The sequence below is a fragment of the Hoplias malabaricus genome, unplaced genomic scaffold, assembly GCF_029633855.1.
Source record: "Hoplias malabaricus isolate fHopMal1 unplaced genomic scaffold, fHopMal1.hap1 scaffold_127, whole genome shotgun sequence".
NCBI lineage: Eukaryota > Metazoa > Chordata > Actinopteri > Characiformes > Erythrinidae > Hoplias > Hoplias malabaricus.
Genome location: NW_027101095.1, coordinates 91,270 through 113,340, shown reverse-complemented (window position 1 = coordinate 113,340; position 22,071 = coordinate 91,270). Strand labels below are relative to the sequence as shown.

Below are 22,071 nucleotides of genomic sequence, written 5' to 3'. Positions count from 1 at the left end.
ACACGACTGAATGTGTGTATTTGTACACTATCAGCCATAACATTATGACCACCCCCTTGTTTCTACACTTGCTTTCCATTCTCAGAGTGGATCAGACACAGCAGCGACTGCTGGAGTTTTTAAACCCTGTGTCCACTCAGGACCCCCACAGAGCAGGTGTGATGTGGTGGTGGATCATTCTCAGCGCTGCAGTGACACTGACGTGGTGGTGTGTTAGTGTGTGTTGTGCTGGTGTAGAGTGGATCAGACACAGCAGTGTTGCTGGAGTTTTTAAACCCCTCAGTGTCTGGACAGTGTCCACCGACCAAAAACATCCAGCCGACAGCGTCCTGTGTCACTGATGAAGGACTAGAGGACGAGCGACACACACTGTGCAGCGACAGATGAGCTACTGTCTCTGACTCTACATCTACAAGGTGGACCAACGAGGGAGGAGTGTCTCACAGAGTGGACAGAGAGTGGACACAGGGTTTAAAAACTCCAGCAGCACTGCTGTGTCTGATCCACTCTACACCAGCACAACAAACACTAACACACCACCACCACGTCAGTGTCACTGCAGCGTTGAGAATGATCCACCACCACATCACACCTGCTCTGTGGGGGTCCTGAGCGCTGAGGAACAGGGGGAGAAACAGATGGACTACAGTCTGTAACTGTAGAACTACAATGAGCTCCTGTGTGGTCAGCGGAGCAGAGTAAATGAACCAGGAGTGCAGAGCTGAGAAAGTGGTCCTAAATGTTATGGTTGATCAGTGTGTGTGTGTTTGTTTCAGTTTTTCCATACACTGCTCTCTCAGCCGGACTGGTTCTGAGTGTTTGCCGTTTGTTTGTCGTCCACAGCCGTCTCCGTGAGGTCCGGCAGATCTCCCTCGTCCTCGTCACCACCCCCGTCCTCCTCACTGCCTCCACCCACCTCCTCCTCCTCCTCCTCTTCCTCGTCCTCCTCCTCTTCATCCTCCTCCTCATCCTCAGAGCCAAGGCGGTTCTTATTGGAAAGCTGCAGGTTCTCCAGCGTGGTGCTGACCCAGGTCTCTATCATGCTGCTGAGGGGGGGCACCTCCATGAGGATGGGCTCAGGGGCATAGTCCTCATCCTCCTCTTCTTCCTCCTCCTCCTCTTCCAGCATCCCGGGGACCAGCGTGCTGCTAGTGCTGGTGATGGAGGGGTTGAGCAGGCCCCTGCAGCTGCCGTCCAGAGATCCGGTCTCCGTGCTCTGCTGGGACGCCCACTCCAGACGGTCCTGACCCTCCGTCTGCGTCGCAGGTGAGTGCGATGTGTCTGCTGGAGGAGCAGGAGGAGTGTTTGAAGCTTTCTCTCTCTCTTTCGGTCCTGCGCCCGATGCTCTGCTGGTTGATTCCTGCTCCTGCGGCTCAGGGGCGTCCGAGCTCTCCACCATCGTACGCCAGTTTGTTTCTGGGCAAAGATATAAACAAGAGTTCAATATAACGTTATCACAGACACATATTTTTTTTTTAAATCCCACTTCCGGGTTATTACAGACACAGAGAGAGAGAGAGAGAGAGAAAGAGAGAGAGAGAGACAGACACACAGAGAGAGAGAGAGAGAGAGAGACACACAGAGAGAGAGAGAGAGAGACAGACACAGAGAAAGAGAGAGAGAGACAGACACAGAGAGAGAGAGAGAGAGAGAGAGAGACAGAGACAGACACACAGAGAAAGAGAGAGACAGACACAGAGAGAGAGAGAGAGAGACAGAGACAGACACACAGAGAAAGAGAGAGAGAGACACAGAGAGAGAGAGAGAGAGAGAGAGAGAGACAGAGACAGACACAGAGAAAGAGAGACAGAGACAGACACACAGAGAAAGAGAGAGAGAGAGACAGACACAGAGAGAGAGAGAGAGAGAGAGAGAGACAGAGACAGACACACAGAGAAAGAGAGAGAGAGAGACACAGAGAGAGAGACAGAGACAGACACACAGAGAAAGAGAGAGAGAGAGACACAGAGAGAGAGAGAGAGAGAGAGAGAGAGAGAGAGACAGACAGACACACAGAGAAAGAGAGAGAGTTAGACACAGAAAGAGAGAGAGAGAGACAGACACACAGAGAGAGACAGACAGAGACACAAAGAGAGAGAGACAGGGCAAACTGATCATCTACATTTCGAGGCACAGTAACAATTTATGTGTTGTTTACATCATTGGTTGCTTTGCAAATATTCAGAGTGAATATTTTCTAAACTTCTTATGGATTATCTTCATATTTTCTCTTACACGGGTTCATTGTCTGTAACCCTTATCCAGTTCAGGGTCGCGGTGGGTCCAGAGTCTACCTGGAATCATTGGGCGCAAGGCGGGAACACACCCTGGAGGGGGCGCCAGTCCTTCACAGGGCTCTAATATGGGTTATGTACGGCAATGATGCAGTTATGCAGACCCCTAAAATCTCCTGCCAGTTATGAATCAATCATTCAGAAGAACCATGAATTGATTCTGAATGCACTGCTTTTAAATCGAGGCTGATAAACGATTTCATTCAGAAATTAAGATCAGTGACTAAAACACCTTTCATAGGGAATATGCAATCACAGCGTCACATGTTCCTGAACCTACACGATCCGCCAGTGGCAGGGGTCGGAACTACAGCGCTATGTTACTGAACCTGAGGGATCCAATTTAGTAAATTAGTTCCGTTTGTTCCAGTCGCAAACACACCGTAACCCAGCACAGTGTGTGAGGCATGGGGGGGGGGCAAGGTTAGAGAAGCAAGCTTGAGGCCAGATCAGCTCCGGTTCAGTTCCTGGGACCATTCATTTACACCTGAAATGCCACTGAGCAAGGCACTTAACCCCCAAACTGCTCCCCAGGCACCGAGGTGGTCACAGCCCCTGCTCCGGCTGTGTGTGTGTTCACTGCTCAAGTGTGTGTTTGTGTGTTCACCGCCACAGATGGGTCAAAAGCAGAGAAGGTGTTTCTTCTTCTCCTTTGTTTCTCTCACTGAAACACTACCATGCATCAGGAACAACGTGAGGTAACTAACACAAACACGGCGAAGTAAACCGACTGTGTGTCTCCTACCGTATTCCTTCTCGTTGACCTCAGAGATGGGCTCGGAGATGACGCTGCAGAAGGAGATGGCGGAGGCGGCCGAGGGGTTTCGGGAGTGTCCCATGTGGTGAGACACCTTTTTAACGTTTTTCAGAGCCTCCTCGGCTTGTTCCTGCTCCAGAGCCGACACCATTTCCTTATACGCCCTTCTCGCCTCCTCCGTCAACGACACCAGCCGGTTAAACAGGGACTAAACAATCAGGCAGAAGAGAGATGATGTATGAAACAATGGCTGTAATAACAGTTTAATAAAGTGTTGGCCTCACTTTCAAACATCTTTAAAGGCAGCTTGAATATATTGTTCATAGAGTAGGTAACATCTGAGGGTCTGATGATGGATTGAATCACTTTATAGAGCAGGGGGCCTTAGATTTTGGTGTAAAATAGAGATAAACAATTAGAGAAAAATAACTAAAGCCCCATTCGGACAGGATTAGTTTCACTAGTGGAAATGGGGCAGTATAATTACTACTGGAGAAGCCACAAGACGATCTAAAGGACCACGCAGAGGAGGGAAACAGCTTATATAAACGTGTTATGAAAGAGTACAGGGCAGAAACTGCGTAATGTGTGTGTGTGTGTGTGTGTGTGTGTGTGTTCTCTGGCGTGACAGCAGTGCACAAATCAAATAGCCACTCCCAACTCTGATTTACACTGAGATTTCTTACTCACTCAAATTCACAAACATTACTAACATCCTCTGGTTAAAGGACATTTCCCCAGCTCCCATTTTAAACTAATCCCATCCAAACAGGGGCTTAATTTAGATTTTTTGGACTAATGTTGTAATCGTAGTTTAAATTTCAAACTTGTTTTGTTTGAAATAAATTAAGGTCCTGGGCCTGGGATTATTACTAAGACCAAGAAGGTCTGGCTTTAATTTTGTACGCCGAGTGTGTGACCATCATTCACTTGTGGTTATTCAGTTGTGTGTTATGAACACAGCACAGTGTTTAGTTGTTTCTGATTGGTCCATTATCTGATTGGTTGATCTGATCTGATCGGTTATATAAACGCTAAATGTTCCCATGTGTGTGTGTGTGTGTGTGAGAGTTTGTGTGTGTGTGTGTGTGTGAGAGAGAGAGAGTGAGTGTGAGTGTGTGTGAGAGAGAGAGTGAGTGTGAGTGTGTGTGAGAGAGAGAGTGAGTGTGTGTGAATGAGAGAGAGTGAGTGAGTGAGTGAGAGAGAGTGAGTGTGTGTGAGAGAGAGTGAGTGTATGAGAGAGAGTGAGTGTATGAGAGAGAGTGAGTGTGTGTGTGAGAGAGAGAGAGTGCGAGTGTGTGAGAGTGTGTGTGTGTGTGTATATATACACACCTCTGCTCCTGAGTAGTTGAAAATGCCAACAACGCTGACAGGGACCAGTTTGTTCACACAGCGGCCCAGCGCTTTTCGACCCAAAGCAAAGACAAATGGGATTTCCTGCTCCCGTGCCATTGCTATTACATTATACAGAGCCTCGTCCAGACCACCTGCTCTCACACACACACACACACACACGTGAGATCCACTCTGACAGTCCCCAGGTGTACATACAGAGGGTCATTAATATTTTGAGCTTGTGAAACAATGTTTTAAGTGTCTGTGTGAATCAAACAAACACACCACACATTCCCACAAATCTAGAGTTTCTAACCATTGTTTTAAATGCCGAGCCGCAGCCTGTTGACGTACCACCCGCAGCACTGAAGGAAAGAACTCATTAAAAGCTGTAATCAAATACTTATTCCCCAGCTTCATGTTTAAATTTTACCATTCCACCTTAAACGCTGAAGCAGTTCTAATCCGTGGCCTGAAGCCGATTACACGTTATAAAGGAATGTGAAGAGGAAAAGCTCGTAAAGCTGTTTTTGTCTGATTTTACTAGTGATTTGAAAAATGTGTTTGGGTTAAATGTGAAGATTCATGGGTCTCTTCTCTTTCAGAGAGGGGTTAACGTTTTATGAGTAGAAATAAAGACAAAATGATCATGGAACGGAGAGAAAAGGTGCAGATTACGATGTCAGTATCATCTATGGTCCCTCAAGCGTCAGACCTCTCAGGGAATTTAACGTAGACCCCAGGTCCCTGACACGTAGAACCACGGGGCTGCAGTCTGAGTTTAAAGTTTAAAGGAGTGTATGTGTGGGTTGGGTTTGTGTGTGATCCCCCACCTTTAGCCTGGATCTTCTCACAGTTGGGAGAGATGATGACACACTGGATCTTGTTGAGCTTCATGTGTTTGGTGACCTCCCTGAGGCCCATGACGAGGCGACGTTTGGCTTTAGCTTTAGTGGGTTCCTTTTGATAAACACGCTCCTGAAAACGCACCAGCTCCTGCAGCAGCAGAGTCACGCTCTCGTCTATCTCCTTATTTAGCACCTGGTTACAGTACCTGCACACACACACACACACACACACAGAGAGAGGCCCAGAGAGACATTTAAACAGAGTATACACACCGATGAACCATAACATTATGACCTCTGCTTGCTTCTACACTCAGTGTCCATTCTCTGACTTTCACTGACCACACAGGAGCACTTTGTAGTTCTACAATTAGACTGGAGTCCACCTGTTGCTTTCTATACTTTGTTTGCCCCCTTTTCCCCTATTCCTCTTTGCTCAGGACCCCTACAGGGCAGGTATGATTCGGGCGGTGGATCATTCTCAGTGCTGCAGTGACACTGATGTGGCGGCGGTGGACAGTGGGTGTAGAAACAAGGAGGTGGTGATAATGTTATGGCTGATCAGTGTAGACAAACAACTAAGGAAACATAGAGGCAGAACGTGTGTGTGTGTGTGTGTGTGTGTGTGTATACTGACTCTCTGAATCTCCTGCTGTGTATCTTCGTGATGGCAGAGGTGGCCATGGGGCTGCCAATACCAGAGCTGGCAGGAGAACCCTGAGACACTGGAGTGATGCTGTATGGAGAATTCTGACTTGCTGGAGACAGAGAGGCATCACTGGGCATGCTCAGACCATTCTCTACAAAACAAATTTACACAAACTGAGTATACACACTGAAACCCAACATTCATTTCCCTGATTTACAGCCAAAACCTATTCAAAACTTTAACAAAGTGCTAACATAACACCGCACGCCTCATAGAAATCCACATCGCTGATTAAAGATGTAATAAAGCATCATGAGGAGTATCCCCACCCTCCTGTGAGACCATCTCCTGTGTGAGTGTGTCGGTGAAGTTCAGGTCGTCATCCGGCTGCTCCTCAGCTCCAGACGGCTGATCCACACACAGCTTTGCCTTCTTCACCTCCCTCTCCTTCAGTATGACCTGCAAACACACAGACACACACCATTAGGACCGAGGACTAGGTGCCTCTGACAATGCTAACACTTTAAAATAAGGCAAATAAGTCATGATATTAACAACATACCACTATTAGACTGTAAAGGCTACACACTGAGTCTCTTGGAAGTATTGCAATGTTGTGGCCTGAAGGGGGTGCTGTTGTTTACCTTTTTGAGTGCTGTGGGTCTCTTCACTTTCGGAACTTCCCTCTCTTTGCCCCTTTTTATTCGCGGGGCTGTGGAGTCCAGGATGTTGTGGGGGGAAGCGTATGGAGTTTTCATCACACCTTTACTGACAGCATCCTTATTGTGGAACATTGAGGTCGTCCCCACTGACCCCACACACACACACACACACACACACACACGTCTCATTAAATGGGTCTACTTGAACGTAAAGAATTGCTCGTGTGTATTTGCATGATAGTACAATAACAACAAAAACATTATATCTTCAAAATAATATTTTCATAATATTCAGGTCTAAAAGACAAAGTAAAATCAAATATGTAGATCTGTATCCGAAAATGACTAAATGATAGCGGTGTGTGTGTGTGTGTGTGTGTGTGTAGCTGTGTCACCTGTGTATGACAGTGGTTTTGTGTTATTCAGCTGTCGAGCCTTCATGGCCTGTTGTTGTTTCTCCAGAGCGGCGAGCATGTCGCCCAGGTCAAGCTGCACAGGAGTACGGCTCTTCTTTCCTGCTGCCTTCATCAGAGCCTCCTACACACAGACACACACACACACACAGACATCAGAATCACTCATTCTAAACTTTTCACAGTAAAAATAGTTGGTTTAACTTCATTTTAATGAGAACTCTTGGTGTTTTTCTGGGCGTACATTCACTGTGCAGTGTGACTGCCGCTTTAAATTCTGTAATTTAACAATAAAATCTTAAATAACTCATTAGTGAGTGAGAGAGTGATTGAGCGAGAGTCTGTCAGTGGGATCCAGATTTCAGAGTTCTACAGTGACAGGGTGAAGGTGTGTGGGGGTTTGTGTACCTGGAGTTTTTTCTGCTCCATGCTGATTTCAGAGTACTCCTGGGCCGTGGCGAGGGCAGCGGCGAGGGCTTTTTTGCGCTGACTTTTTGCTCGTTTGGGAACTGAGGTCGTGATAGGGATCGGCGTCTGGACGATATTGATCGGGGAATTCTCCGGAAGATTATCCAGCTACATCATGCACATAATTTTACAGATAAATAAAATACAGATAAAGATAAAATACGAGAAAAAATTGGGGGAAATCCCTGCAAAATAAAAATAAAGAAGGATTTTTTAGATATAAAGGCAGTGTGCTCCAGCTGGTTACTCACCAGTGGTTTGGGCAGTTTGAGCTGGACTTGGTCCTGTTTGCTCCGCTGTGCAGTGCCCCCTGTGGCCAGGTCAGGGAACTCCTCCTCATCCTACACAACATAACAATTCAATCATTCATTCATTCGTTCATTATCTGTAGCCCTTATCCAGTTCAGGGTCGCGGTGGGTCCAGAGCCTACCTGGAATCATTGGGCGCAAGGCGGGAATACACCCTGGAGGTGGCGCCAGTCCTTCACAGGGCAACACACACACTCACACATTCACACCTGCGGACACTTTTGAGTCACCAATCCACCTACCAACGTGTGCTTTTGGACTGTGGGAGGAAACCGGAGCACCCAGAGGAAACCCACGCAGACACAGAGAGAACACACCACACTCCTCACAGACAGTCACACGGAGGAAACCCACACAGACACAGGGAGAACACACCACACTCCTCACAGACATCACCCGGAGCGGCAATCGAACCCACAACCTCCAGGTCCCCAGAGCTGTGTGACTGCTACACTACCTACTGCACCACCGTGCTGCCCACAATTGAATCATTTTAAAACAATCATTTTAAAAAAAAAATAACCCTTTACCAAATACTTAGCTGTGTCCATCAGACCACTCACGTAAGTGTCATTTTCTGGTCCTCGTCTGGTTCTAAGCTCTAGCTCGAATGATGTTAATTAGTAGAAGATGACAGTAGTGATATTCCTACCTGGAAGTAGAGTGGTTCAGGTGTGTGTTCGTTGTTGTTGGTGGTGTTGGTGGTGCTGGGTGTGCTGCTGACGATGGGGGTGTTTGTGGTGGGCTGAACACTCGGCTGGAGTCTTCGCTGACCACCCACCTGCCCTCGCTCTGTCGCCACACTACGACCCACAAAACCCATCTGGAACTCCTGTTCACACAGACAAGAGGGAAAAAACTAATCAGATCATAAACAGTCATAATAAAAATGGCTGGACAACACTGGAAAACACACACTTATGAATTATAACCAATACAACAAGTGCAATAAACTGATCACGAAATTAATTTAGGTTACGATGGGCTACGTAGGACAACACTAACGACACTTTTGCAAACTGTGATCATGACATAAGAATGATTCATCACTAAACTCTAGTTAAAAGGTAAACAGATGGTTCAGCTGCACGGGGGATGCGCTCCACTTCTGTGTAGTACGTATTCATCTGAGCGTTTGTGAATGGCTGTGTTGACTGTGTGTAAACAGTGTTATTTACAGTGTGACAATAAGTGAATTACAGCGTGGATAAAAGTCTGATTTAGTGTAAATTACCTGTGGGTAGTTCCTCTGATCAGGGATTTTATTTCTGTGGAAGGGTGAGGTTCTGTCTGACCACGGCTTCTGGCCGACCGCATTCACATTCACCCAGCTAACAGCTACACACACACACACACACACACAATAATATTCAAATTAAACTCCTTATTCAAAGAGATACGTAAAGAAAGAGAGAGACTAATACTAAGAGAGGTTGTACTTACCAGTCATAACACCAGCCTCTACTCCCTGTGGAGGAAGACACATGACACACACACACACACAAACACACAGACACAGACACACTTAGTTTTCTGATCGACTCTCACAAAAACATTAACCCAAGTATTTAACAGTGTTCTGAAGGGTTTAACAATATTATAAAGTGATTAAATGTAGTGTGTGTGTGTGTACCAGTGTGTGTGTCTGCTGGTTGCTGCGGGATGTTGCACCCTGGTGGTTGTGTTTGGGACTGCAGTATCCACTGTCACTGTCAATGTCGGCCTCACTGGCCCCGTGTTCACTGGACGATTCGTTCGTCTGAGACACTCTTCTGCGGCGAGGTTTCCCTCTCCACTGAAGACCACCATCTGAAACGCCACATCTCTCTCCGGGGAAGTCTACACACACACACACACACACACACACACACACACACACACACACACACACACACACACACACACACACACACACACACACACACACACACACACACACTTGGTTTATAATTCTAGACAAATCTACTAGACCTAAGAGAAACTATGGCTTAGTGTGTGTCCAGGAAAAAATTTTAAATCAGGAAGAAAGATTGTAAATCAGTTTTTTTTAGACATCAGTGTCCTGTACAGTGTTGTTTGTGCAGAAATGTAAATGTATATTAGTTCCTGGCGTTAAGTAAGAAGCAAAGATTAAAAATAGACAAGACTCTGAAAAGACAAATGTGTTTTTCTCTGGCTGCTGTGGAATAGTCTGAGGGGAGACTTCCTGGAGAGTGTGACATCATCATATTAGCCATGACTCACTCAGTCATTTGACTAAACAATAAAACACAACTATAAACCCACAAACAAAATGATAAACACACACTCATACACACACAAACACCTCGTCTGAGATCATCTCCTGTATCAGATGAACTCTGTTTAAAACACTTCAATCTGTAAAATGTGATTCAGATTCAGTCCCAATCCTGGAGTTATGAGGAAGTATGAGGGAGTTTCTGATAAACACAAGTGGGAGTATCTGTGTGTGCTTCTGGGTTTTTTTTCTAATTGAAACAATGTGTGTTAATCCTTTAAGCTCTTTCTGTGTTCTTTAAACTGTATTTAATAAAACGTGTTATAACAACAGATAAAATAAATCAGATTGAGGCAGAGGCTGTGTGTTTGTGTGTGTTATCAGTGACAGCTGCCAGTGTTACACTGTAATTAAAGAGTGAAAAGATCTGTAACATGTCTTCTACGTTTCCCTGAAACCTATTGAAAGACGAGGTTTGTAGAAGATAGAACAGATAGTGGTTTTGATTGTGCCACCTGTGACTATTATTCATCAGCATTTCCTCTTTATTGAGAAAAGTGGGGGCAGCACAGTGGAGCAGCAGGTAGTGCCTGGAGGTTGTGGGTTCGAGTCCCGCTCTGTGACTGTCTGTGAGGAGTGTGGTGTGTTCTCTCTGTGTCTGCGTGGGTTTCCTCCGGGTGACTGTCTGTGAGGAGTGTGGTGTGTTCTCCCTGTGTCTGCGTGGGTTTCCTCCGGGTGATTGTCTGTGAGGAGTGTGGTGTGTTCTCCCTGTGTCTGCGTGGGTTTCCTCCGGTTGACTGTCTGTGAGGAGTGTGGTGTGTTCTCCCTGTGTCTGTGTGGGTTTCCTCCGGTTGACTGTCTGTGAGGAGTGTGGTGTGTTCTCCCTGTGTCTGTGTGGGTTTCCTCCGGGTGACTGTCTGTGAGGAGTGTGGTGTGTTCTCCCTGTGTCTGCGTGGGTTTCCTCCGGGTGACTGTCTGTGAGGAGTGTTGTGTGTTCTCCCTGTGTCTGCGTGGGTTTCCTCCGGGTGACTGTCTGTGAGGAGTGTGGTGTGTTCTCCCTGTGTCTGCGTGGGTTTCCTCCGGGTGACTGTCTGTGAGGAGTGTGGTGTGTTCTCCCTGTGTCTGCGTGGGTTTCCTCCGGGTGACTGTCTGTGAGGAGTGTGGTGTGTTCTCCCTGTGTCTGCGTGGGTTTTCTTCCGCGTGACTGTCTGTGAGGAACTGCTCCACAAGCTGATGTCAAATAAGTCAAATCAAGGGTCTCTATTGCCTTTTCACCTGTCTACAAGTTGAGAGTGAAGTAAAACAAGCTCCCTCTGGGTTTACGCAACAATAAGCAACACAACAGCAGGAAACAATAGAATAAACATCATAAAGATGTGAACAGATTAAACACAGACATCATGAAGGACAAGGCACTACACAGACAAACAACACTCTACACAGTATTGAATGAATGTGTTGTGGAAAATAAAGGTGGTATACATTGTCATTATGTGCTCCTATTCTTTGGGTTCTGGTTTGCACTAGCGTAACTGATACTTGGTCCCATTATGGTTCTTCTATAATGATAAATATACAAATAAACATTAAGAAACATAATAATAATTTTATATTGCACCTGTCTGCTGTGCAGCGTCCACCAGAAGCACAGTCCTTGACCTCCCATCAGGCCCGGCGGCACATACTTCTTTCTGCACTGCAACACTACGCATCACAGGACGCTTCGCTCTGATTGGTGGAGCCATCTGCTGCTGTCAAAAACAAAATATTATTCAACAATTAAAATATGACAAAACCTTTAGGTTTCAACTTGATGTTTGTGTTTGTGTGTGTGTGTGTGGCCTAAACTGCATGTGTGTGACTCTACCATCTCTGTGTGAAGGTGTGTGTGTGTGTGTGTGTGTGTGTGTGTGTGTGTGTGTGAATAGTACGCATGTATGTGCACCTTGTTCAGTATGGGGGCTCTCCCTAGGGCCCTCCCTCTCTGAGCGAAGCTCTGTGTGTGTGTTAGGGGTCTGTCACAGGGGTCTGAACCAGGGCTTCCCGCGCCGTGCTGCAAAGGCGTGGCGTAGGCACCGAAGTGGGGGTAGAAGCCCACCACAGGAGTGGGGCATGGGGCAGGCAGCAGCTGGTAGTATGCAGCGTAGTCACTGGACACGGGGGGCTGGGGGGTTGAGAGCAAAGGGTATGCCAGATACGGACCACCGGGGGCAGCACCGGGCTGCTGCCAGCGTAAATCACCATTATAGACCTGCATCTGTCTACTGAGAAAGAGAGAGAGAGCGAGAGAGAGCGAGAGATGGTTACTACTCAGATTATACAATAAAATAATTCAAATAGAAATGAATGCAATATCAGGTGCTGTAAGGTTCTGTAGCCTTCCATCTCTATAAACAATGACCTGTGTGTGTGTGTGTGTGAGAGAGAGAGAGAGGGAGAGAGAGAGAGAGAGATATGTATGTTTGGTCTTTCTCAGCTCCACCACTCTCCTTCTGAGAGAAATGTTAACAGTTTGTTTCACTGCACCCAGAATCACCTGTAATTTTACACACAGAACTGAGACAGGGGTCACATAGGCAGTGATTTTTATAGTATTATAGTATACTATAAAAGTATGTAGTATGCTCCAGGTGACTGTCTGTGAGGAGTGTGGTGTGTTCTCCCTGTGTCCGCGTGGGTTTCCTCCGGCTGACTGTCTGTGAGGAGTGTGGTGTGTTCTCCCTGTGTCTGTGTGGGTTTCCTCCGGGTGACTGTCTGTGAGGAGTGTGGTGTGTTCTCCCTGTGTCTGCGTGGGTTTCCTCCGGGTGACTGTCTGTGAGGAGTGTGGTGTGTTCTCCCTGTGTCTGCGTGGGTTTCCTCCGGGTTACTGTCTGTGAGGAGTGTGGTGTGTTCTCCCTGTGTCTGCGTGGGTTTCCTCCGGGTGACTGTCTGTGAGGAGTGTGGTGTGTTCTCCATCTGTCTGCGTGGGTTTCCTCCGGGTGACTGTCTGTGAGGAGTGTGGTGTGTTCTCCCTGTGTCTGTGTGGGTTTCCTCCGGGTGACTGTCTGTGAGGAGTGTGGTGTGTTCTCCCTGTGTCTGCGTGGGTTTCCTCCGGGTGACTGTCTGTGAGGAGTGTGGTGTGTTCTCCCTGTGTCTGCGTGGGTTTCCTCCGGGTGACTGTCTGTGAGGAGTGTGGTGTGTTCTCCCTGTGTCTGCGTGGGTTTCCTCCGGGTTACTGTCTGTGAGGAGTGTGGTGTGTTCTCCCTGTGTCTGCGTGGGTTTCCTCCGGGTGACTGTCTGTGAGGAGTGTGGTGTGTTCTCCATCTGTCTGCGTGGGTTTCCTCCGGGTGACTGTCTGTGAGGAGTGTGGTGTGTTCTCCCTGTGTCTGTGTGGGTTTCCTCCGGGTGACTGTCTGTGAGGAGTGTGGTGTGTTCTCCCTGTGTCTGCGTGGGTTTCCTCCGGGTGACTGTCTGTGAGGAGTGTGGTGTGTTCTCCATCTGTCTGCGTGGGTTTCCTCCGGGTGACTGTCTGTGAGGAGTGTGGTGTGTTCTCCCTGTGTCCGTGTGGGTTTCCTCCGGGTGCTCCGGTTTCCTCCCACAGTCCAAAAAACACACGTTGGTAGGTGGATTGGCGACTCAAAAGTGTCCGTAGGTGTGAGTGAATGTGTGTGAGTGTGTGTCCCGCCCTGTGAAGGACTGGCGCCCCCTCCAGGGTGTATTCCTGCCTTGCGCCCAGTGATTCCAGGTAGGCTCTAGACCCACCGTGACCCTGAACTGGATAAGTGGTTACAGATAATGAATGGATGGATATTCACAACAGCCAAAAAAGCAGCACTAATGTCACTTATAAATAAAAACAAATACTAAAACTGAAGTGATTTTTCTTCAGAAAGGGCTGATCAAAATTCAGTGTGCTGCCTTCCTCTGCGCTCCCTACAGAGGCAGCACTGTACAGGCCCTGTGCATTAAACCCAGATCAACAGAACTACTACAGCTCTCTTCATTATGAAACCTACCATTTTAAGTTCTGGCCGTAACTGTAAAACATTTCAGACAAAGCCCAACCCATGACTGCACCACTGCTAGAGCAGATTAAAACGTGCTGATTGGGCCTGAACGAGGAAAAACAACATCACACACTTAACTCCACTGTGGACACTTCTTGCTATTCAAACTGAACAGGAAGGAAAACACACAAAGATACACAGGCACGCACACACACACACACATTCAATGCACCATTTTATACTCACAATCCACACAGCTGATTGTAATCTAATAAACATCTCTGCTGAGAAAGTTCACACTAAACAATGCATTGTCGTGTAATTATCGCATTGTGTCCCAGTATCTTGTGTGTACACGACCCCTAGCATTTCAGCCAAAGTCAAAGCTAGAAAGATTGTGACTAAAGGAGCAGCCATTTTCACCAACAGGGTGTAGTTAAAAAAAACTATATTCATGAAAGTGATTTCTCTGTGTATCATTTTCATATACTGTGCAACTCCCATGAAAATAAAAATTATATCTTCATAGAGCCCAAATAAACCAGTTTATTCCCCACAGAGCAGGACTGCCATTAAAAAGAAATGTTTTGTATAAATTCATCAGCTTCAGAGCCATAAATGTAACATGACATAAAAATCAGGTTTAAAATACGGTGTTAAAAAAACATGAATGACCAGCTGAAACTGAGCTTTCAGAGTGTGTGTGTGTGTGTGTGTGTGTGTGTGTGTGTTACCTGTTGGGTTGGTTCTCCTGTACGAAGGGGTAGCAGGTGATGAGGTATGAAGGGATAGGAGCTGGCTCAGCCCCTCCACCCCCCTCTCCACACAAACTCATACTCAACAAGCCAGAGTCCACTCCTTTCTTCTGGGGAATAAACGGCTCCACCTCGGCAGATAACTTTACATCCTAAGAGACACACACACATCATCAGTGTGTATAGTCAGGCGTAGATTGTGTAGTGTGTGAATCAGGCTAAAGACAAACTAAATCCAAACAAATAAATCTGAAAACACCTCAACACCTGTATTTTTCCTAATATTCAGTAATTATCTTCTTAACTCTTTCTTGATATTGATACTCAATCATTGCTTTTATATGATTTTTTTTTGCCACAGCATTGGCATTGATCATACTTTTTAATTAAAAGCCATTAGCAGAGAGAGAGAGAGAGAGAGAGAGAGAGAGAGAGAGAGAGAGAGACAGGGTGAGTGAGATAGAGAGAGAGACAGAAAGAAAAATAGAGAGAGGAAGAGGAAGAGAAAAAGAAAGAAAGAGGGAGAGAAAGAGAGAGAGAGAGAGAGAGAGAGAGAAAGAGAGAGAGAGAGAAAGAGAGAGACAGGGTGACAGAGAGACAGAGAGAGAAGAGAGAGGGGAAGAGAAAAAGAGAGAGAGAAAGAGGAAGAGAAAGAGAGAGAGAGATAGACACAGAGAGAGAGAAAGAAAGACAGATGGTTACTACTCAGATTATACAATAAAATAATATTTTTAATTGCTTTAAAAGCCTATAATTGTTCTGCATTATTTACTGACACTGACCCAATACCGAAGCCCATCTTTTCTATATTTGACATCTATAACCATTACCTCACTTCACAAATCCACCCATGGTTCAAACATTACGGCTGAATCCCTGGGTGAGGAAACAGCAGAGGACCCCCACTGTCCACTGTGCTCCTCAGGACAGTCCCTCCCACGTCAGAGCATTGTTCACACTTCAGCTCGGTTGTTTCTAAAGACATCCACTACGTACGGAGCACTCCACAGCATCTTAGCTTGGAGAATAAGAGTCTTTGTGGAAAAATGCCACAGTGTGTCCCTACAGTTTTGAATGCCTAGGTTAGTAGACGTCCCAAATAAACATATTCCAGACGTTCTCCCAAACAGCGCCACTTCATTTCTGAATGTAGAACTCGTCTAACTGTTGTTTGGTGCTGCGCAGACAAGAGCACGTCCCAAATAAGAACCACAGATCAGCTCATGGGTTCATCTCTGCTCCACTGTTTCACTCCTAACCCTGAGAGGTGCAGAGATGAGACCGATCGTAATCAATCAAGAGGAAACACTAAGTCGAGCTGGAAATGCTTGGACAACAGGTTCCTGTAAACATAAGGCAATATCTATCTATTTATCTATCTATCTCTCTCTCTCTCTCTATCTCTCTCCTAAGAGAGCACAGTCACAGTACAGCAGCAGGACCACCACCTGTTGCCTTTCACTCTTTTAAAGCACGAATAGATATCTATACTCAGGCAGGTCTGATCCGTATCGTCAGTGCAGGATACAATAAAGGACTTTAAAAGCAACCAATCCTGTAGTTACTGTATGATCCGGAATCTTCTATGTGTAACTAATATCTGATGTGTTTGGCATTAAATAACAGCTGCTTCACAGTTTAGTGAAAACACTGTGTACCTCTACAGCAACCTCTACTCTCTGCAGACCCCCGACGGTCCTCCGGGTCACGCCCACCCTCTGAACTCCAGAGAACAGACGACGGAGTGATTCACCACAATGACAACAACACAAACACAACCGAACAGAGGTGTTAATGAGTTCAAATCAACACCAACACTCAGAGAGAGAGAGAGGGAGGGAGAGAGAGAGAGAGAGAGAGAGAGAGAGAGAGACAAAGAGAGAGAGCGAGAGAGAGAGAGCGAGAGAGAGACAAAGAGAGAGAGCACGAGAGAGAGAGAAATAAAGAAAAAAAGGATATAGGAAAGAAGGGAGTGGGAGAGTGTCCAAGTCTGTCTAGGGACTACAGTGGGCGAGAGACACATAAAGCCTCTCTGTCTCACTGTACATGCCACACCACCCTACACACACTTCCCTCTGTGTGTGTATATGTCTGTGTGTGTGTGTGTGTGAGTGTGAGAGAGAGCAAGCGAGAGAGAGAGAGAGAAAATTAGGTTTTGGCCTAAATCTGAACTGGAGGAGAAAGAGAATGATGAGAGAAAAACAATTTATGAAGGTCAAAGGTCAAGTGCGAGTTCCCCCTGTGTAGCTGTGAATGACCTGTGTGTGTGTGTGTGGTGTGTGTAAACAAATGGCTATTGTGCAGTAACAGTAGTCAGTAGGACGAATCTCTCCATCACCCCATCTCTCTGTCTGTCTCTCTCTCTGTGTCTCTCTCTCTGTGTCTCTCTCTCAAAACACACAGTAAAAATATTCTCTACTGTAAGGATATTACCGCTGATTGACAGTGTCCTCGAGTTTGTAAAAACACTTTATAATAATAATTACTGAGCTCCACTTCTTTAAGCTGCACCTGTTGTGGACACAGAGCACATAAACTCTACTGGAGCAGCTACAAATGAGCCTATGATTACACTGCAGCCCCAGTATCAGGCTGTGGAGCAATGGAACTGTGTTCTCTGAAGTAATGGAGCTCCAAACCAATCCCTTTGAGACCATCAAATACTCACAGCAATGTTCCAGCATCTACAATTCTAGAGTTATTTTCCAGGTATAGTTCACACACACGCTCACACAGGAATTGTACCACAAGGGGGTGGTATGATTTCTCACATGCAAAATCAGAGGGGGGCTACTTTCTGATTATACTTTATTTTTTACTTAAAAATAATTCAGTGAATTGGGATTTGGAGCTTTGCTAAAATAGCTAATGTTCAAGATTAACACACACACACAGAGAGAGAGAACAGCAGCAGATAAGCAAACTACACAGTGAGAGTGAGATCAGAGCTGAGAGAGAGAACAAGCATGTGTGTTACTGTGTGTGTGTGTGTGTTTGTGAGAGAGAGAGAGAGAGAGAGAGAGAGAGAGAGAGAGAGAGAGAGAGAGAGAGAGAGAGAGAGGATGTGTATCACAGCCCGCACTTCTGTCTCAGTATTAGAGCGTCATTGACTCTACTTTACTCACTAATAATTATTATTAAATACTAAAGCGTCTCTAAATCCTGTAACTTAACTTTTGAAGGTTTTGGAATTTTAAATATTAAAAATGTAATTCAATATTATCCACAAAAAAATGATGCCAAACAAATCTGTGTGTGTGTGTGTGATTTAATAAACAGAATTTCAAAAATCATAATGAAATCAAATTACTGTGAGGTCAGAGGTTTACATCACTGTCCCAGCTGAGAGTGTGTGTGTGTGTGTGTGTGTGTGTGTGTGTGTGTGTGTGTAAGGCAGTGGGGTGATGTTGGATGTTGAATGAGTAAAGAGTCTTTTGTCCATTCAGCCGTTTTCTCTCTTGAACTTTTGCAGTTTCTCTGAGAGAAAAATAAAAGCTTCATTGTGGTGATAATTGAGGGCAGTGAGGTTGAAGGGAAAAGACCAACGAGTTTAAAAGTCTTCATAAAAATCAGTAATGTTTCTAATCATTACAGCTTCAATATTATATAATAACGGATGCTATATTTTACACACATCGTGACAGAGATACTCAGTTTCCATATCCTTCAGGAGGGTTCTACAGGAGCTGTTACACTGTTAATGTACATTACACACAACAGAGCTTCTACAGAAACCATACTGATGGTAAACTGTTTTACACCCCGTACGCAGCAGACGAAGACACAGATAAACTCAGGTATTTGTGTGAATGCATTGGGAGGGTTGGATGGAGCCCTGGCTGACAGACGTGAGACAGAACAGAGGAAACTGGTGAAAGACAACAGAGAGGTTACAGTAAAGAACAGGACACGCAGAAACAGTGGAGGAATGTGGAGGTGAATGCAGTAAAACCAGAGCCGTCACTTCACCTGCTGTGACTAAACCATCAGCCACTTAAAGGCCAACACCAGAAATACCAGAGTTCACGAGTTTCACCTCCACCAAAACACCCAGAATCACAGTCTCAGCTCAAACAGCTTCCATCAGGAGTTTACCTCAAGAGCAAACAGGAAATAACAAAACAGCCGCTGAAATAAAGTGAGCAGAGAACACACTGCTCTAATATCAGCTTCTATACAATAAAAGTCTCTAATACGTCTAGGGCACAACCTGGTGTAGTTATAATTAATTAATTTAATAGGGTTTACAACTTTAATAAATTATTAAAAGGTGCCTGGGAACATATTACACCTTTCATATAAAAATCTGAAGCCATATGAAAAGCAACGTTAGCATTACGTCACTAGATATTAGCCAATTTTATTATAGCAATAACACTCGTAAGTTGTTGGTTTATAAGAGCTACTGAGCGGCTGGGGACGAGTGTGTTACTAATAACATGTACCGTGTGTGTGTCCATTTTTAGGAAACGTTTTAAAGACAAAATTCAACTTCTCTCTCTCTCTCTCTAAATCTGCAGACTCCAGGAAAGTATCCGAGTCTGCTCTCTCTGCTGTTAAAGGCCTCAGTTTTAACTGTTCTAGGCGATTAAAACCGAGAAAACACGAGAATGATGACACCAGATGATAATTATACAGTACGGTTAATTAGTGTCAACAGAAGAAATCTCTTGGGATGTGTCCCAAAGCGCAAACGTCACTTAAAACAGTGCTCTTCTAGTGTAGCTGTGTGAAGAGAAGCTCGTTAGTAGTGGTCTCATAATAACAACAGTGCTAGTGTTGTGGTGTGTGGATTGGAACGCAACCCAAGTGTCAAGCGTCTTCTCTGAACATTTTCCATGGTCAGTTTTTCTTCTAGTCTTTGTTCCTTGGACATGGCAGCTGTTTCAGAGACTTGACACTGACCTTAATATTGATGTGGCAGTTGTAAATCCGCCCTAGGTTTCGGAACTGTACTGAAATCTCTGATTTAACTCTGTGTACGGGTACGTTAGCCGTTAGCCTCGACTCCAATGTAAAGTCTACGGGATTGGCGCTAGCATTAGCCTCGCAGTAAGTCTCCGCGGTAATCCTCACCTTTCCGTCGTTATTCTCCATTTCTATAGTCCCTCTTTCTTTCTTTCTCTTTCCTTCTCTGTTTCGCTCTCTCCTTCTCACGATCCCCGCATCATCGTCCGCTCAGAGCCGCAACCGAGCCGGGACCGAACCCAACCGCTGCGTGCTCCTCTCTGTTCTCCGCTCGGAAACAAACCCGCTACTGCTGAGGAGATAGACAGATAGACACACACACACACACACACACACACACACACACACACACACACACACACACACACACACACACTACGAGGTTTGTTTTTAAGCATGGTGGGGACATTACTTAGACGTCCAGTCATCTTGTGGAGACTTCTTAACACATACCTAAGTAATACCAGCCTAACTCTAATAACTCTAACACTAATCCTATCTCTAATATTAACTGTTACCATAATATCCCTAATATTAAGTGTTGGAGGTAACGACGTTAAACCCCACACTAACCCGCAACATGACTTTTATAATGTTAGGTTATGGTCCTTGGAAGAGAAATCTCAACTTTTGGTCCCCACAAAGTTATGTATTACACACACACACACACACACAGTGAACAGCCTAGAGATGTCATAGTAAAAGTTCCTCTCCTACATTAATAATGCTACAGGAAAAAGCCCTGTTAGTTATTATCCTTTGTTTATCAAAACAAACAAATAAATTAAAATAAAAACATATTTTAAAAATATAATGTGCTGTCATTATTTCCAAAGCTGTAACTTAAAAGCAGGACAAGAAAAGAACAACAACATTGAGTTTTAATTAAATTCAAGTGGCGTTTTCAATAATGTTTTAAAAACATAAACATAACAAAATTAAGTTGCGGTTTTTTTTGTCTGAACGCAACAATACATAAATTTGGCAGGAATTAGCTTCTATTTTTATGACTGAATAAATCTAATATATGAACTTTACGTTGACGTTTTCTTGGAGACTTTTATGTTGGAGGAAAGTTGTCGCTCACATGACGCGACTGCTGAGCGCAAGATCATACGGGGCCTCACCTGGGACGGAGAGCGCAGGAGGACACACCCGTTTCCTAAGGTTTATGAACATAACGGGTTTACATACAGCAATTAGAAACGAGCTCCAGCAGCAGAACCTGAGAAGACAGTGAGATCATAGTGAGAACATACTGAGCACTCACTGGAGAAACAGTAACTCGTCTGGGTTTATTTAACACATGAATGTAAAGATCTTCAAATAGGAATGTGCCATTATTCATTAGAATTCTTCTCTATCGAATATTTTTGTGAGTTTCAAATTTTTGTAGCTTCGGTTTGCGCTAAAGATGCCACAGAAATAACATTAGATTCAGTTTTTATATAAATGAATACACATAAAGGTACAATGAAAACACAATATTAATTTCTGTGATTTCAGTTCCATCACTGTAAGCTAAAAGCTATAAATGATTTAGGTTTTCCATCTGCATCATTAGAATTAAAGAAGTGTTCCGGGTCTGTGATGTGTTTGATTTGCATATTGTTTTTTATTTTTAATCTTCATTTCAACTCTTTGTAAGAGTACAGAGCTCCAAAGAGACAGACTTGTTTTTGGCTTCATGGCACATTTCTTTACAAATGACCAATTGTGGGGGTGGGGGGTGTCATTTCCTGTTCAGGGAAAACATGAGGAAGTGTGTTTATTTTGATCAGTAAAAATGACGTGTCTTCCTCCACACAGTGAACCAGCTTCCTTTTAACGCAGGGCGCCAAAACCTTGAGTCAGAAAAGACCAAAGTGCTATGTCTGGGGTGAGTCAAGGATCAAAATGTCAAAACAATACACTGATGAAAAATATAGGTCATATTTTAAAATGAAATGTTTATCGTTACAATATGCAGTACCAGTCAAAATTCAAACCCATCTAGTTCATTAGAGCTGTGTACCAGCCCCTACCTCTGCATAGCCCCAGTTACAGTCTCAGACACATTCAGAAGAGAGCGGTTCTACAGATTAACTCTCGACGAGGCCACGGCTGTTCACTGAAAACCGTTCTAGGTGACGACCTCATGAAGCCGACTGAGAGAACGGAGAGAGTGTGTGAAGCTGTCGTCAAAGCAACAGGGGGCTACTGTGATGAGTCTAAAGTAAAAAACATTCTGGTTTGTTCAACACTTTGTCGTTTACTACATAATTCCATGTGTTCCTTCAGAGTTTTAATGTCTTCCACGTTCAATAACAATGTAGAAAATAATAAAAGAAAAAACAGTGGCGGCATGGTGGCACAGCAGGTAGTGTCGCAGTCACACAGCTCCAGGGA

At 45.0% G+C, this 22,071-nt stretch overlaps 1 protein-coding gene across 3 annotated transcripts; it reads right to left on the bottom strand.

Moving 5' to 3' along the window:
* Window positions 1–253: 253 nt before the first annotated feature.
* Window positions 254–20,274, bottom strand: secisbp2l (SECIS binding protein 2-like). Of its 3 annotated transcripts, none has more exons than XM_066659210.1 (19): window positions 20,137–20,274; window positions 19,792–19,972; window positions 14,695–14,867; window positions 11,920–12,238; window positions 11,593–11,725; window positions 9,369–9,574; window positions 9,179–9,203; window positions 8,970–9,073; window positions 8,388–8,567; window positions 7,678–7,767; window positions 7,367–7,534; window positions 6,941–7,082; window positions 6,528–6,691; window positions 6,213–6,342; window positions 5,872–6,034; window positions 5,220–5,440; window positions 4,384–4,538; window positions 3,040–3,259; window positions 254–1,416 (listed from the first exon to the last, which is right to left on the bottom strand). In XM_066659210.1, exons 2-19 carry the CDS (start codon window positions 19,810–19,812, stop codon window positions 797–799), a joined length of 3,234 nt encoding a protein of 1,077 aa, XP_066515307.1. In that variant the 5' UTR covers window positions 19,813–19,972; window positions 20,137–20,274; the 3' UTR covers window positions 254–796. The 3 variants fall into 3 exon arrangements, with proteins under 3 accessions (XP_066515307.1, XP_066515308.1, XP_066515309.1); XM_066659211.1 differs by having other exon boundaries at window positions 11,593–11,722; XM_066659212.1 differs by lacking the exons at window positions 19,792–19,972; window positions 20,137–20,274 and adding an exon at window positions 15,546–15,597.
* Between the last annotated feature and the right edge of the window lie 1,797 nt (window positions 20,275–22,071).

What these genes read in the sequence shown, in the direction of transcription:
- secisbp2l (XM_066659210.1), bottom strand. Translation starts at nt 19,812, where the DNA reads ATGGAGAATAACGACGGAAAG. An exon ending in TGGAGAATAACGACGGAAAG is followed by an intron (nt 14,868 to 19,791) that starts GTGAGGATTACC and finishes TGTGTCTCTTAG; the next exon opens with GATGTAAAGTTATCTGCCGA. An exon ending in GGTCAACGAGAAGGAATACG is followed by an intron (nt 1,417 to 3,039) that starts GTAGGAGACACA and finishes ATCTTTGCCCAG; the next exon opens with AAACAAACTGGCGTACGATG.